Source organism: Vespa velutina, chromosome 6 (genome assembly GCF_912470025.1).
Source record: "Vespa velutina chromosome 6, iVesVel2.1, whole genome shotgun sequence".
Taxonomy (NCBI): Eukaryota; Metazoa; Arthropoda; class Insecta; order Hymenoptera; family Vespidae; genus Vespa; species Vespa velutina.
The window spans coordinates 8539388-8554387 of NC_062193.1; the positions used below are offsets into that span (position 1 = coordinate 8539388).

General features: G+C 35.1%; 2 protein-coding genes across 4 annotated transcripts in view; both read right to left on the reverse strand.

Annotated features, from left to right (window-relative positions):
- Positions 1-284, reverse strand: part of LOC124949834 (histone deacetylase 4) — a 13114-nt gene extending 12830 nt beyond the window's left edge. The window contains exon 1 of the mRNA XM_047495565.1: positions 234-284. Coding sequence (XP_047351521.1) covers positions 234-284 — 51 coding nt within the window. The remainder of the gene's footprint in view (positions 1-233) is intronic.
- The window catches only part of LOC124949968 (POU domain, class 3, transcription factor 2-like), a 54128-nt gene that overhangs the window by 188 nt on the left and 38940 nt on the right, over positions 1-15000 (reverse strand). Inside the window, exons 5-8 of one of the 3 annotated variants that reach the window (XM_047495921.1) lie at positions 7385-7444; positions 5018-5262; positions 1721-1825; positions 1-837 (exon numbers count right to left, since the gene is read on the reverse strand). The exon at positions 1-837 is cut by the window's left edge and continues 188 nt beyond it. In XM_047495921.1, coding sequence (XP_047351877.1) covers positions 757-837; positions 1721-1825; positions 5018-5262; positions 7385-7444 — 491 coding nt within the window. In that variant the 3' untranslated portion in view covers positions 1-756. Of the gene's footprint in view, positions 838-1720; positions 1826-4068; positions 4812-5017; positions 5263-7384; positions 7445-15000 lie in introns of those variants that run through there. The other 2 variants (XM_047495922.1, XM_047495924.1) reach the window with 2 other exon arrangements.

A 15000-nucleotide genomic window follows, 5' to 3' on the forward strand; every position in this document is an offset into this window, starting at 1 on the left:
GTGAACACACGGGGAGGAGGAGGAGGAGGAGGAGGAGGCGCATGGTTTATGCGCTTTTGATGCCGAAAATAGCATGGAAAAATAGAAAAAGAGAGAAAGAAAGAAAGGAAGAGAGGGAGAAAAAGAGAGAAAGAAAGAGAGGGAGAAAAAGAGAGAAAGAAAGAGAGGGAGAAAAAGAGAGAAAGAGAGAGAGAGAGATAAACCGTTATAAAGCACACATTGTGGTGTCACACTCGTTGCAAGAACTCCAAGAATAAAAGGCTTGCAATTACGTCAAGACACATCTTCGTCGTTGTTGCTCGGCTGCATAATTCCGCTTTCGAATTAGTGCCCACGTTCTTTAAACATACACGCACACACACAGAGACAAACGCACCCACAGACGCACGCATAAAATATTATCGCGATGATGAGAGAGACGATCTTTCACTTTCTCTCTTCTCGTCGCCATTTTTAACCCCGTAATATTATTTCGTATTACTGTCGTGCTACAAAAATAATGCGATTTTATTTTTACAATTAATATTTGTCATTTTTATTATCATCATCATCATCATCATCATCATCATCATCATCATTATCATTATTGTCATTGTCATCATCATAATCATCATCATTATCATCATCAGAGTTGTCGTGTCGTCCCTCTATGACGCACGATACGGCGCCCGACATGGCGACACACAACACAATGAGAGGAATATTCCGTACGGACTTTCGACTCTTCGCGGATACTTTGAATGAATGGATTGACTCTCAATGTGCATGTGTATTATTACTTTTAACAGGCAAGAGTGCGCCGCGAATTTCCATTCTTTTTTGAATTCGACGAGTAAGCTATATCAAACACACGATGTATGTTGGTCCTTGTGATATTATTGTTGTTAATGAGATTTAACATAAATGCTCAATTTTTAAATGATTCGTAAATATTGAACGACTCGTTTGAGAGATAATATGTGATATAGATATATATATATATATATATACATATATATGTTCTTATCATTGAAAAAAAGAGAAAGAATGAAAGATACACACAGAGGGAGAGAGAGGGAGAGAGAAATGATTCCAAAAATAAAATTATTGTACACTTTGTTATCAATTTCTTTTTTTGAATACGTAAGCGATGATGATAACGACAGGGAACGTCGACTAAGATGCAAGGATGCGTTCTGCTCGAAGAAATCCTAAATATATATAGTATATATATATATATATATATATATATATATATATATATATATATATATATATTGGAAAATATATACCATGAACTTTGTTTATAAATAACGAGCTTCGAAATATCCTGATTGATTAAAACCTTTATCGCTCCACCTTTCTCTCCCCCCCCCTCTCTCTATCTTTTAAATATATTAAACCTCAAGCTTGATAATAATTACATTATACGTCGCGAAAAGAGAAAAAAATAATTATTATTAAATGTACTTAAATGATTTATTTGGTGCTACGCTTACATAAAAAAAAAAAGAAAAGAAAAGAAAAGAAAAGAAAAGAAAAGAAAAAAAGAAAGAAAGAAAGAAAAACAATGTCCTAGCCAACAAATTTATTTTCTTCCTCTTTCCTTTCTTAATTTTAACTTGACACAAATCTTTTAAATGTCGATCGAATGAAATAATATGTATATGATTGTAAAAAAAAAAAAAAAAAAAAAAAAATAAAAGAACGGAGAGAAAAAAATGAATAAGTCGAGTAATACCTTGAGCTGATGCATTTGTTGTTCGTGCATCTCGGCCAATTGCCGTTCCTGTGCTTGGTACTGCTGCCGCAGGATTTGTTGCTGTAGCTGATGGTGCTGCTGTAGCTGGAACCAAACCCAGACATCTCAAGGGTAATGCACCAAATTTGAATTTTTTGAAATAATAGAGAGACTATTAAAATAAATAGATAGATAGATGGATGGATGGATAAATAAAGAGAAAAAAAAGAAGAAAGGAAGGAAGGAAGGAAGGAAGGAGAGAGGAGAAAAGAAATGAAAGACTTTTTTTGGAATAATTAGAGCCACACAAGTCATGGTTAAGACGGGAGAAGATGGATGGCATTCGCCCAGAAGGAAATGCGTGGGTCGACGACAGACGACAAACGGCAGAGTAGCCAAAGCGTTAGCTCTCTTGCCAATTGGTTACGTCCGCGAATGAACGAGCACGTAGTAAAATCGACGCAGTGCATATCGTTGCTCCTCTCTTAGTTAGCAATGACGAGATACCTCTATTCCATTTCTTTCCGGAGTCTAAAAATATTATTCCAAGAATTATCTAAGAGTCATCGCGAGAGTTAACTACAAGAATAATGATCGATGATCTCGTAATCTCCACCTATTCTCGTATACGTTTACACGTTGGTAGATGTATACATACCATAAAATTAAGAGAGTTTGTAACATTCCGGAAACATTAAATACATTTACAACGTGATTAGAATGTTATTATAGAATTCTTAGAAATATAAGAGTTAATATCTTCGATGATACATACTAAGAGATAATTGTACGAAAGAACTTTATTTGATCAAATACAAATGCAACTTGAATCTATCACTAGGAAAAATTTTTTATATCCCCCTCTCTCTCTCTCTCTCTCTCTCTCTCTCTCTCTCTTTCTTTCTCTTAAGAGAGAGAAAGAGAGAGAGAGGTCGAACAAAAGAATGCGTTTCGATCTTATATACACATTCGATATTGCTTGCTCTTCTCGACGTTCCGAAGATGCCTGTTATCTAAAGAAAAAGAAAACTCACTAAGAAATCGATCAGCCGATAAACCAATGCAGAAAACACGATAAAATGAATTTTACGGAACAAACTAAGGCGAGAACGCTCGCACTGATTATTCCTCGTAACGAGATATCCTCCTCTTCTGGATGGAAAGGATATGCCGTAAAGGCGACCATTTTGGTAGTTGGCTTTGGTACCTACGTCCTCCTTTACAAAAGAAAACCACTTTTTTCTTCACCGAAATGGCCCTTACGTTTTTTAACAAGGAAGAATAAATCTAACGAAGACATCGTCGGATCTGAGGGGAAAGAAATCAGGTTTTTAACAAATATAGTTATGTGATAATTTCGTAACAAGCTAATTAACAATTCCCAATGTTTTCCTTTATGCCAATATATTCCACGTTACTAATTTCTATTTTATAAAGCTCGTTTATTTCCCTTCTATTGATCTTTAAATTATTTGTTCAGTTTTTTATAAGTTTTTATAAGTTTTTATAAGTATTTATTTTCTTTTCTATTGAATATAAAATTGTTTATCCCTTATTCTACTTTTATTCTATCATAAAACATTTAGTTACATATTTTATTACATAAATACAATTCTTTCTTTTTCTATATAATACACTTGACTTTATCATCACACTTATACATATATATATTGGTAAATATATATATATATATATGTGTGTGTGTGTGTATGTGTATATATATATATATATATAAACACGTATCTAAGGCATCTATATATAATGATAAAAATATCTCTTGATCGATCAATTAAAGCGAGTTCACCGAGCAACGGCCAGCGGTTTTAGCGTACAATCGTGAGATTTGTCCTATATGTCTGGGAGCACCAAAGATCAGTGTGAGAGCACCTTGCGGCCATTTGCTTTGCGCCGATTGTCTCGCGAGCTATTGCGACGTTAGGGTAGCACTGGCGCCGCCACCCTGTCCCCTTTGCCGTGCACCCCTCGATTCCGTGGCCTTGGCCTGCGACTTTGTTAGTATATCGAACGGAAATAGCCACGACTCGCTCCGCTTACCGCAAAACTTTGACGAGCACGCAAGCTTCCTTGCTTCGACAATGATTGCTTTCTCTTTCTGTCTGCCTATCTGTCTCTCTCTCTCTCTCTCTCTCTCTCTCTCTCTCTCTCTCTCTCTCTCTCTCACTTTGTTTCACTGAAATCGAAAACTTTGTCGGTTTGAAGAAGAAGGAGTAAGTAAGAGAAAGAGAGAGAGAGAGAGAGAGAGAGAGAGAGAGAGAGAGACAACAAATTTGAACTTCTGGTTGACCTTGACCTTGTCCTTGGCCATCTTTAGATCGTATATTCTAAAAAAAACAGATCGCCTTTCAGACTATCGTCAGTTCGGACATAACGGATGTCAAAATAGACGCTGGTATTCGAACTTGGATACAAGAGTACAATCTTCATCATGGTCTAATCGGTTCAGGAAGATCACGAAATACAATATTAGCTTGCAAACGAGCGCTCCTGATTGTTAATAGTTTCGCCCTACTTTTAATAATTATCTTGGTCATTGCCAGACTTCAGGTACAGTTCATTACTTTCATTGAAATTATTGTCTTACTTGTTTTGTTCCTTCTTCTATCTCTTATACTTTTTTAAAAATTTTCCAAATACTTTAGATACTTTCTTGGACCGATTGGACGACTTTTGGATCGGCTATCGACGTTACTCTGGGTTTTGCCTTGATGACGTGCATATGGTTCAAGTGTCAAGAATAGAATACATATTATCATTGGGTTACCCACGAGTAAAATGTATGACAAGAAAAGAAAACTCAATCGGCGATTTGTATTATTAATATGTATGTTTCCTTTGTATCATGAATAATCGTCGATAATGGTCGATAGAGTAAAAGAAAATTATCTTAGAAATATTCAATCATAGAGATTTTCAATCATTTACGAATTCAAATTTTCTATCGTTTCTCGCACTTTTTTCTTTTACAAACGGTCGCAGCAGTCGCGCGCAATGCTCGCGAATCTCCCTCGGCCTTGAACTAATTCGTCGATGTAATATCGATCGACGCTTGCATCGAAAAGGCAATATATAGCTGAAAAGAATCAGGGATGAAAAACAAAGAAGTGGACAAGGGGTAGAAAGAGACAGATAGAAAGGCGGACGGATGGACGGACGGACGGACGGACAGACAGACAGACAGACAGACAAACAAACAGAAAATGATCGAAAGATGAAGAAAGAGGAAGAGATCTCTCTGATAATAAAAAAGAAGGTCGCGCCCATGAAGGCATACGTTACCTCGAGTATTTTCTGTTGCAAAGCGTGGCCATGCAGGGTCGTTGGATCGGAGGTAGCAACTGCAGCATGATAGGCGCCGGAAGTTAAGGTGGCCGTTGCAGCACCTCCACCCCCGCCCCCTCCTCCCCCTCCGCCGCCACCACCACCACCGCCGCCGCCTCCTCCGCCACCGCCGCCGCCACCGCCTCCGCTACCCAAATCCCGCGGGCGTGACATAGGCGAGCCCGGGGTGTCCCTGGCCATCTCTACGTAATACATATAACAGCAGACATCTGGTAAAAATCGCGAGGAGTCTCGGGCAACCGCCTCAAGCGGATAACGCGCTAGTGGCCGAGCAGGTTGCTCCACGTGGAGCCTCATATTTATTTCTTTTGCTTCTCTTGATTCCCAAAAAGAAATACACAATTCAAAAATATTTCTTCATCTCGTTTCATCAACGAGACAATTTTGATTTTTCTTTTTTTTTTCTTTTTTTCTTTTTTTCCTTATCGTCGCACGTTGTCGTTGATGATGAATATAAAAGTCAAACTTCGTTACGTAGACACAAAAAAATGTATTAGTCGAGAGTAAAGAAAGAAACGAACAAACGAAGAATATAAAACACAAAGAAGTCTCGATCGCACTATATATCTATCGGTTATCTATTGTCAAATTCGATGAGTACTATTAAACGGGATTATACGCGACTCGGTTAATCTATATTTTGCTCTTATCGAATAATAAAAACGAAGAGAACTATCGAAATGAGAAAAGAAAAAAAGATACAAATAACGTAATAATAGTAATAATGACGAAAGATAAACTGTTAAAAAAATCCGCTGGACACAGAGAGAGAGAGAGAGAGAGAGAGAGAGAGAAAGGAAGAAAAAAAAAAGAAGAAACACCACACGAAACGTATTCCTCGGTGATACCAACGACGACGTGACAAGACACGACGGTCAGCGCTAAATTTAGAGTCACCACTGGAATAAAAGAGAAACTAAGATACAACGTATTAATTAATGGTAATCCATAAACGAATGAGAAAAAGAGATTAAACAAAAAAAAAAAAAAAAAAAAAAGAAAAGGGGGGAAAGAAAAAAAAAGAAGGTAACGAATCAAGTAAACCGTTCTTTTTCGTTCGTTCGTTCGCTCGCTCGCTCGCTCGCTCGCGAGGCAGATCGCGGACTAAACGATGCCGAGGAGTGTTACCGATGATAATACTTCACGAATCGTTCACGGAAGCACGACGACGGCCGCCGAACGCGACACTGGCCGCGAGAGGGGAAGAGAGGGCTTATTTGAAGAGCATGCGACTATGGTTGGAGGGGTAAAAAGCCTTCTATCCTCAACCAATCCGAGCTCCTCGCACGCGCCTCAAGCGGCTACAGCAAACAAGTTTCGCCAAGCGGATCCGCGAGAGGTACCACGAGATATTTATAGCGCTATTGCTTTCTTCTCGCAACGCGACTCGCCGCCAATCAAACTAACGAACGAACTACTAACTAACGAACGAACGAACGAACGAACAAACGAACTAACGAAAGAACCAACGAACGAGTCATGTCTTCGATGATAACTTTTCGTGCAATTGACTTTTACCAACGACAACTACGACGACGACGACCTACGAAGCCTAATATAATATAATAATTATTATTACAATACATATGTGCTTCCGGGTTTTACTTATCAGATCTACTCAAAAAAAGTATACTTTGCTTTTCCAATAATACATTTTCTTTAATAATGTTCATTAATATTTAATAGGCTGTAGAAGTTAAAAGTTTCAAAATGCCGATATTATAATCGTTTCAACTATGTAAACTACAATGGAATAGATTAAAAATGTTAATGAGTCCAACGTTTGCTTGTTTGCTTTTCTCTCTCTCTCTCTCTCTCTCTCTCTTTCTCTATCCCACTCTCTTTCTCACTCTCTCTCTCTCTCTCTCTTTTTTGTTCTGGTTTTTCAAAGTAACGTACATGTCACACTTGAGATGTGACATGATAAAAAAAAAAAAAAAAAAAAAAAAAGAAAGAAAGAAAAAAAGAAGAAAAAAAGTAGGTCGGTAGTTCCATTGATAATATACAATGTAATTTGTATTAATTGATATTAACAACATATTTCTATCATCCTGATTCTCAATCTTTCGAGTATAAATAATTGCTCGTTAAATACGTACAGAACTTTATCGATAATATCCAATATTGGCATTGCTGCGTGTTATTGAATTGCCATTTGTTATTCTCGTAATTTCAAACAAGTTTGAAGTGATTCGCCTTTAGACAATTATAATCATGTTCGGATTAATGGATTTCTACTAGTTTTTTATGCTTTCCCACCCGCCCCCTCCCTCCCATCCCCTTTGAAGACCACACGAGCCTTACCCTTTTGAGGTAGATGCGTGAAAGCCGACGTGATCTCGATACTCCTATAGCCCACGTCTTCTGAAACAAAGTCGAGAGAAGAGTGAGTTTTCTATTAATTGAAAATATTTATTATTGTTGTTACCATTACCATTAATATTACTATTATTGTTATTATTAATAATAATAATAATAATTATTATTATTATGATTATTATTAATTAATAATATTAATAATAATAATAATAATAATAATAATAAAATTATCGTATTGCAAATGGGAGAGGGCTATTGCTTAACTGGCGACATCGATGACGTGTTATTATTTTTATCCGATAAGACGTTTTATCGAAAATGTCTAATCGCATCGCTCAGAATATCCTAACGATATCCTCCTCCTCCTCCTCCTCCTCCTTCTCCCTCTTTTTCTATTCTATCACTTTTTTTTACACATTATGTGTATATGTATTTATATACATATAAGTTTTGTCCTGTTTCAAGCAAAAAACGTGCCCAAGAAACGTGTTAGCGTTCACGTAACATTTACGTCTCTCTCTCTCTCTCTTCTTTTTTTGCTACTTAATGATTAGATAAAGCAGTCAATTTTTTTTAAAACGTCTCGACTTTTCAAAATCCAAAGTTAACTGAAATAAATGCGAATAGAGAGAGAGAGTGAGAGAGAGAGAGAGAGAGAGAGAGAGAGAGAGAGAGAGTGAGAGGGATGAAGAGGGGGAGGGAGAGAGAGAGAGAGGAAGAGACATTATCGGCAATACGATATAAGAGATATATATGCTTATATACATGAAGGACGGAAATAAACGTTCTAAACGATCACATAGAAAGACCTCGCAAGCGACCGGGCTCTATCGAGCGGCTCGATTATGCAAACTTCTAACCGATCGACGCAATTCCTAATCGAGTATCGGCGCCTCGTACGATTGAGAAAAAAAAATTAAAGATATAGAATTAAAATCTCTTTTTCTCTCTCTCTCTCTTTCCCTACATATATATATATAAATAATATATATATATATACATATATTTATATATATTTCTCTCTCTCTCTCTCTCTCTCTCTCTCTCTCTCTCTCTCTCTCTTCATTTCTAATTCATCGAGGAAAACTTTCCCAGAACTAAAAAAAAATCTAATCGAATTTCGATCTATGAATAAATAGATAATAACAAATACTTATTGTAAATATTAAATGTAATTTTATACGCAATAGTACATATACGTTTCAATACTCATGTACTATGTACGTTAAAATGCAAAGAAACAAACAAAACAAGAAAAAAAGAAAAAAAGAAAAAAAGAAAAAAAAAAAAAAAGAAAGAAAAGAAAAGAAAAGAAAGATAAAAAAAAATACAAAGAAAAAAAAATAATAAAAAAGAAATAAGAGCAGATGAAGATAATCGTACGAAGTCATCGATGTACTATTTTAAGGCGAAGGCCGCCAACAGAATACAACGTACAGAAACATCGTTACCCACTATCATCATTACCAATACTAATACCATCACTACCACTAACACTAACACTACCGATACAGTCATCGTAATGACCTTAATATCATCGCAAAGCCAATAGCAAGACCATCATCACCACCCAATACTTTATTCCTTTATTCGCTATCTTATTATTATCGATTAACTGAACTCTTATCTACGATCTGTTCCCTTATTTCTTTCTATCATTTTTTTCTGTACTATCATTTGTCGTGAATAGATATATATATATATATATATATATATTTTTACACATACAAACATATGCATGCGTATATATATATATACATACACATATATATAGATAAAAAGATATATATATATATAGAGAGAGAGAGAGAGAGAGAGGACGAGCGTTGCGTGTCGCGTGTCATTACGTGTCTAATAGCCAAAGAGTGCGAGCTTTGTTACTCGTAATCACCTTTGTTGGGGATTATTTATAGAATGATGAATCCATCGAGGCAACGAGCCAATAAATAAATATCAATAATAATCCTTAACTTATTCTCTCTCTCTCTCTCTCTCTCTCTCTTTTTTCTAATTTTTTTTCCCCCTTTTAATTTGTTCTCTTTTCTTTTTATCTTAAATTAATTCGCATTTTGTCAATCTCTAATAACTCACTATCTTCTTCTCTCATATATAAATACATTGGCTTTCTGTTCTTTCTATCCTTCGAGATAAATTCGATCGTAATATTGCTGCTATAAGTTGAGCAATTAATGAAATATATGCCTGTCTCTTTGCCAGACTGGATAAGCCAACTTTAGCTAAAGATCAATGTTCCTCTCCTCCTTTTATTTGATATATCCCTTTTATTTATAATTCTACTTACGCTATATCTCTTTCTTTAGGTAATATCTTTCATCGGGAGATACTAATAAATTATATTTATCTATCCGTCTGTGCATTCTTTGATTCGATAAGTTGACTTCATTCTAACATCGATACTCTCCTTTTTTTCATATTTCCTACATTCGTTCTTCGTATAGATCCATTCAATAAATAAATAAAAAAAAAAGAAAAAAAAAAGAAAAAAAAAGAAAAGAAAATAATAACCATAATCATAATCATAATCATAATCATGATAATAATAATAATAACTGCACGAAATAATCGTCACTGAGAAAATCGAGTAAAGGGAAAAAAGCAAAGCAAAGAAAAGACAAGAAAAGAAAGAAAGGAGAAAAAGAAAAGGAAAGAAAAGAAAAAGGAAGATAAAGACAATTTTATTCAATCGTCAAGTTTTAAGTTTGATGAGAAAATAAAAGATTTTTAACAATTGTTAAATCATTAAAAGAAAAAAAGAAAAAAAGAAAAATAAAAAAAAAGAGAAAAAGGAAAAAAAAAAAAAAGAAAAAAATTAAAATTAAAATTAGATTCAAGATTAAAATTAACATAAAATAAAGTATCCATTGCTCAATAATAAATTTCATTCCTCGTTCAAATTGTTCCCATTTGAAAAGATATATCAGCGAAGAAGTGAAACTAAAATGAAAGGGTCGCTAAGAGAGAAGGGCGTCGTCGATGAACTGGGCCAACCGTCGATGAACGGTGGACCTAACTGTGGCTCTCGTTCATGATGGCGGCCAAGGAAGGAAGGTGAGCAAGAACGTGCGAGTGGCTGAGGAAGGAAGGAACGAGAGGAGGTCACTGTACGCTGCATTCCTTCGAGTCAAGTCCAAGGTTAATCCGAAGAGAGACTTCTTCTGCTTCTTCTTCTTCTTCTTGCTTTGCGTTTGTCCTCTCATCTCCTTCACGCTCTGTGGATCGCCGTCACGAGAGTGGTAAATCGACTTCCGAACTAAATCTTCCATTTTCCTTTTTCGATCTTCAGTGCCGACTCGTTTAAAAATCATTACACCTGTCGTACAGTTTGCGTGACTCTTACGAGAAATTTATACGAATGATAAAAATTAACGAGAGAGAAACATATATATATATATATATATATAGAGAGAGAGAGAGAGAGAGATGGAGGAAAGAAGAGAAAATAAGAGGAAAGAGACAGGGATGATGGTATTTTCTTGGAAATGTGGACTCTCTCTCTCTCTCTCTCTCTCTCTCTCTCCCCCCCTTCTCTCTCTTTCTGGTTGATTATCGTTGGTTGATATTACGACATACTTGTAGTGACTCGTTTGAACTAACGGTAAAGTTAGTTCGAACTTTCTACGCAAGATGATAAATCATCGAATCAAATAAACGTCAGATTTCTTAATAAATTGACAAATAAATAAATAAATATATGCTGATATTTCGTTTCCGACGAGTATTCAATAATTTTCTGTAACTAAGATATAAGAGATATAAATGTGAGCCTATATATACGAAGCTTCGAACGATATACTCTTTCTCTCTCTTTCTCTCTCTCTCTCTCTCTCTCTCTCTCTCTCTCTCTTTCTCTTTCTCTTTTTACATACAGAGACAGAGAAAGAGGGACATACAGAGATTCGTTTTAAAATTGCGCGAACGCTCACGTAGATTCGCGAGGACAGAAATACCTGACATCCAGGATTTGAATAATTCAGGAAGTCTCGTACGATTCGCGGGTATTCTTGGAAAGTGCTCAGTCGACGCACGGAAGGAACGAAGTTGCATAGATAATAAATAATCCGTACGAGCGAACGAGAAAGTACGCTTGGATCGATCGATCTATCTCGTGATAACAAAAAAAAAAGAAAAAGAAAAAGAAAAAAAAAAGAGAGAGAGAGAAAAATAGAAAGAAATAGAAAAAAAAGAAGAAAAAAGAAAAAAGAAAAAAAAATAAAAAAGAATCTCGAGAGCGTTTCAGATATTTACGAGAGTTGCGATCAGTTTAATCTAACAAAATGGCGGACGACAATGACGAGGAACGTGAATTACATAATCTTTAATATCTTACATAAAAATTATGAGAAAAGTATCAACATTTTTTACCACAATAATCTCTTTTATACATTTCTTCATGTTACGAGGAACGGAAAGATAAAACAAAATAAAATAATTAAAAAAAAAAATCGTTTTTACTGATCGAACGAAAAAGAATTTTGCATAAATTGTGCGACGAGTATACTTCCGACGAAACTATTCAAATTTATGAAAAAAAAAAAAAAAAAAAAAAAAAAAAAAAAGAAGAAGAAGAAGAAGAAGAAAGAAAGAAAGAAAAAAAAAATATGAAAGCTTTCAAAAATGATAACAAAATTGCGACGAAACATTATGACACAAAAAAAAAAAAAAAAAAAAAAAATTATTTTCGCGTTACGATTTTCCTTCTACCTTGTCTTCTTTTCTTTTTCTTTTTTGTTTTATTTTTTACGAACGATTCGTCATCGCAATTCGTCAACGACATAAAATTATCGTCTCAACGCTGAAACGAGTCTTATGTATCATAGAGCACATTGTGTATCATACAGAAAGTAAAAGAAAAAGAAAAAAAAAAAAAAAAAAAAAAAAAAAAAAAAAAAAAAAAAAAAGAAGAAAGAGTAAGAGAAAGAGCGTCGGCTACTAGTACTCTCTGGCGGCAACAATTAGGGCCCACATTAATTAAGGTAATTGCGCTGACCGAGCAACCTACCACAAAGTGTTCTCCGGATGTACGCACTTAAACGCCGCCTAACCACGAATTACAATGAATTTGAATAAACCCTCCCCCTCCCCCTTCCTCCTCCTCGTCCTCCTCCTCCTCCTCCTCCACCCTCTTCTGCTTGAGTAGACGTTCCTTTTATATTTTTCAAAAGAAAAAATGAAAGAAAGAAAGAAAGAAAAAGAAGAAAAAAAAAATAAAAGAAAGAAAAAGATTTTTCACGACGAATCCATCAAACTCTCGTTAATATTATCAATATTATTTTCGACTTTTTCGACGAGCATCGAATTCGAATTTTTTTTTTTTATTTGAGAAATGAGAAAGAGCGAAAGAAAAGAGAGAGAGAGAGAGAGAGAGAGAGAGAAAGAGAACGAGTCATTAGTCTAGGATATTAATTAAGTATAAGAGATCGGAAGGAGGATAATTAATTAAGTCTACTGGAATACTATTTCTCATATTGAATGCTAATGAATGAACGACAGAAAAGAGAAAAGAGAAAGAGAAAGAGAAAGAGAGAGAGAGAGAGAGAGAGAGAGAGAGAGAGAGAGAGAGAGAGAGAGAGAGAGAAAGAGAGAGAGACTATTTCTGTAGCTGTTCGCGTGGGAAGCTTGTTTAGTACGAATCATCGTAATTAGTATTTGCTCTTACTCGTTATTGCATATCTCGATGCTATTACTAATGTATGAAGAACTTTTTCAAAATGTTTAAAAAATGGAAAAAAGAAAAAAAGAAAAAGGAAAGGTCCCGACAGATATTAAATGAATAAATTATTTTTCGTAATATTTCGAAATATTTTTTTTTAATAACTATTGCGTAAATGATAGAGATTTTGCAATTAGGAGAAAAAAGAGAAAAGAAAAAAAAAGGAAAGAAAAAAAGAAAAAAAGTCAATAAGATGAAACGACTAATCGTGATGAACATGACACGCACCAATCACCTGACGGCTAAAGCTATTATTAGCTTACAAATGTCGGTGTGTAGGTCACGACTCGGTAAAACAGTTCATTGTACTATCCACGAAAGAATATAAAAGGAACGGAATTTTTACATCTCATATTCGAAATTATAAAAATGGATGAATATTAACGTCGTCATATTGAATTTCTTGATTACGAATGGAAAAAACAAAATTTATAAATAATTCACCGATGAACGATCGATACATTTTTTTCTTTTTTTCTACTCTTCTCTTTCATCTTGTTTTCTTTTTTACGATATAATATACAATAAAGAAGAGATTCAAACTAACACAACATATCAATTCGTACGAGATTAACTGGACTATTGAAATTCAATTGCGGCTATCCCCGTCATCGTAGATCACGTATATCTATATCTTGATTTTGCTTGCCATGGAAAAAGGCTAGAGTTCGATACCCTCGTGAGTTCGCATAGCTCCTCTTATGTATATCTATTATTCCTGAAGAGTGTCTCTAGGTATTCGTATTGTGGTGGTAGCTCGTTAAACCGGAAGAGACAAGGAAGACGAACACAACTCCAAGAGTTCCCATCGGACGCCTTCGTTTCCCCGACCGACCGACCGACCAACCAACCAACCAACCAACCCCATTGGAAACTCGTCTTTTTTCTCGATCGTAAACTCGAGCGTGTTTGCATAATTAAACAACGTGAGGGTGATAGATAAAAGAGAGAGAGAGAGAGAGAGAGAGACGCAGCTGTCACGCGATCAAAACACTACCGTGTCGTCTTCACTGTGATCGAGTAATTTTACGCTCAATCTCTCTCAACCCTCTGAGGATACCTCATTAAAATACCCTTCCTCTTTTGAAAGCTATTCTATAGAAAGCATACCATTATTATAGAAAACTACAATAGCACTACTAGTAATTTCAAGACAATCAAATTATTAATTTCAAACAAAATATAATGAATTTGTTTGTTCCAATATGAAATTCTATCATATATTTAAAATATATATGATAAATATGAAAAGTTCATAAAAATAAAAAATGAAAATTCTTTCGTTCGAATTGACTATTAATTCGTTTTGTAAATTAATAATATGATATATATATATATATATATAAAAAAAAAAGATAAAAATCGTTTAAATTTCAAGAAACATTTAATTTATTATTCGAGAAATATAATATTCTCTATAGAACGAGTTACGCGGTGGCGGGAAAATTTGAAAATGGATCTTAATGATATTACGTATGGATTTTTTTTTTTTTTTTTTTTTCTTTTCACCAAGAACGTTTCGTAAGGGGACAACAAGAACGCCAACGTGTGGGAGAGAAAACGACGGAGAAATAGTCTTTGTCTCTTCTTCTTCTCCTTCGCCTTCTTCTAACGAATCGAGACGACACAGAGGATCTAAAAATATTGTCGGCCATCGCGCGGCTAAGCTTATTTCCGAGCGACGATAGGCGTGCGGCGCTCCTTTTAAAAACGACGCGGACATTTTCATCGAAATTGCGTTCGCGTCGCATGAGGAACAAGCCAAGAAAGATCTTTTTCAAAAGCAACAGACGCAACGTTCCCCCCAATTTCTCATCTATACACAAAATATACGAGCCAATAATTATGAAAGTGGATCTGAGTAAAATAG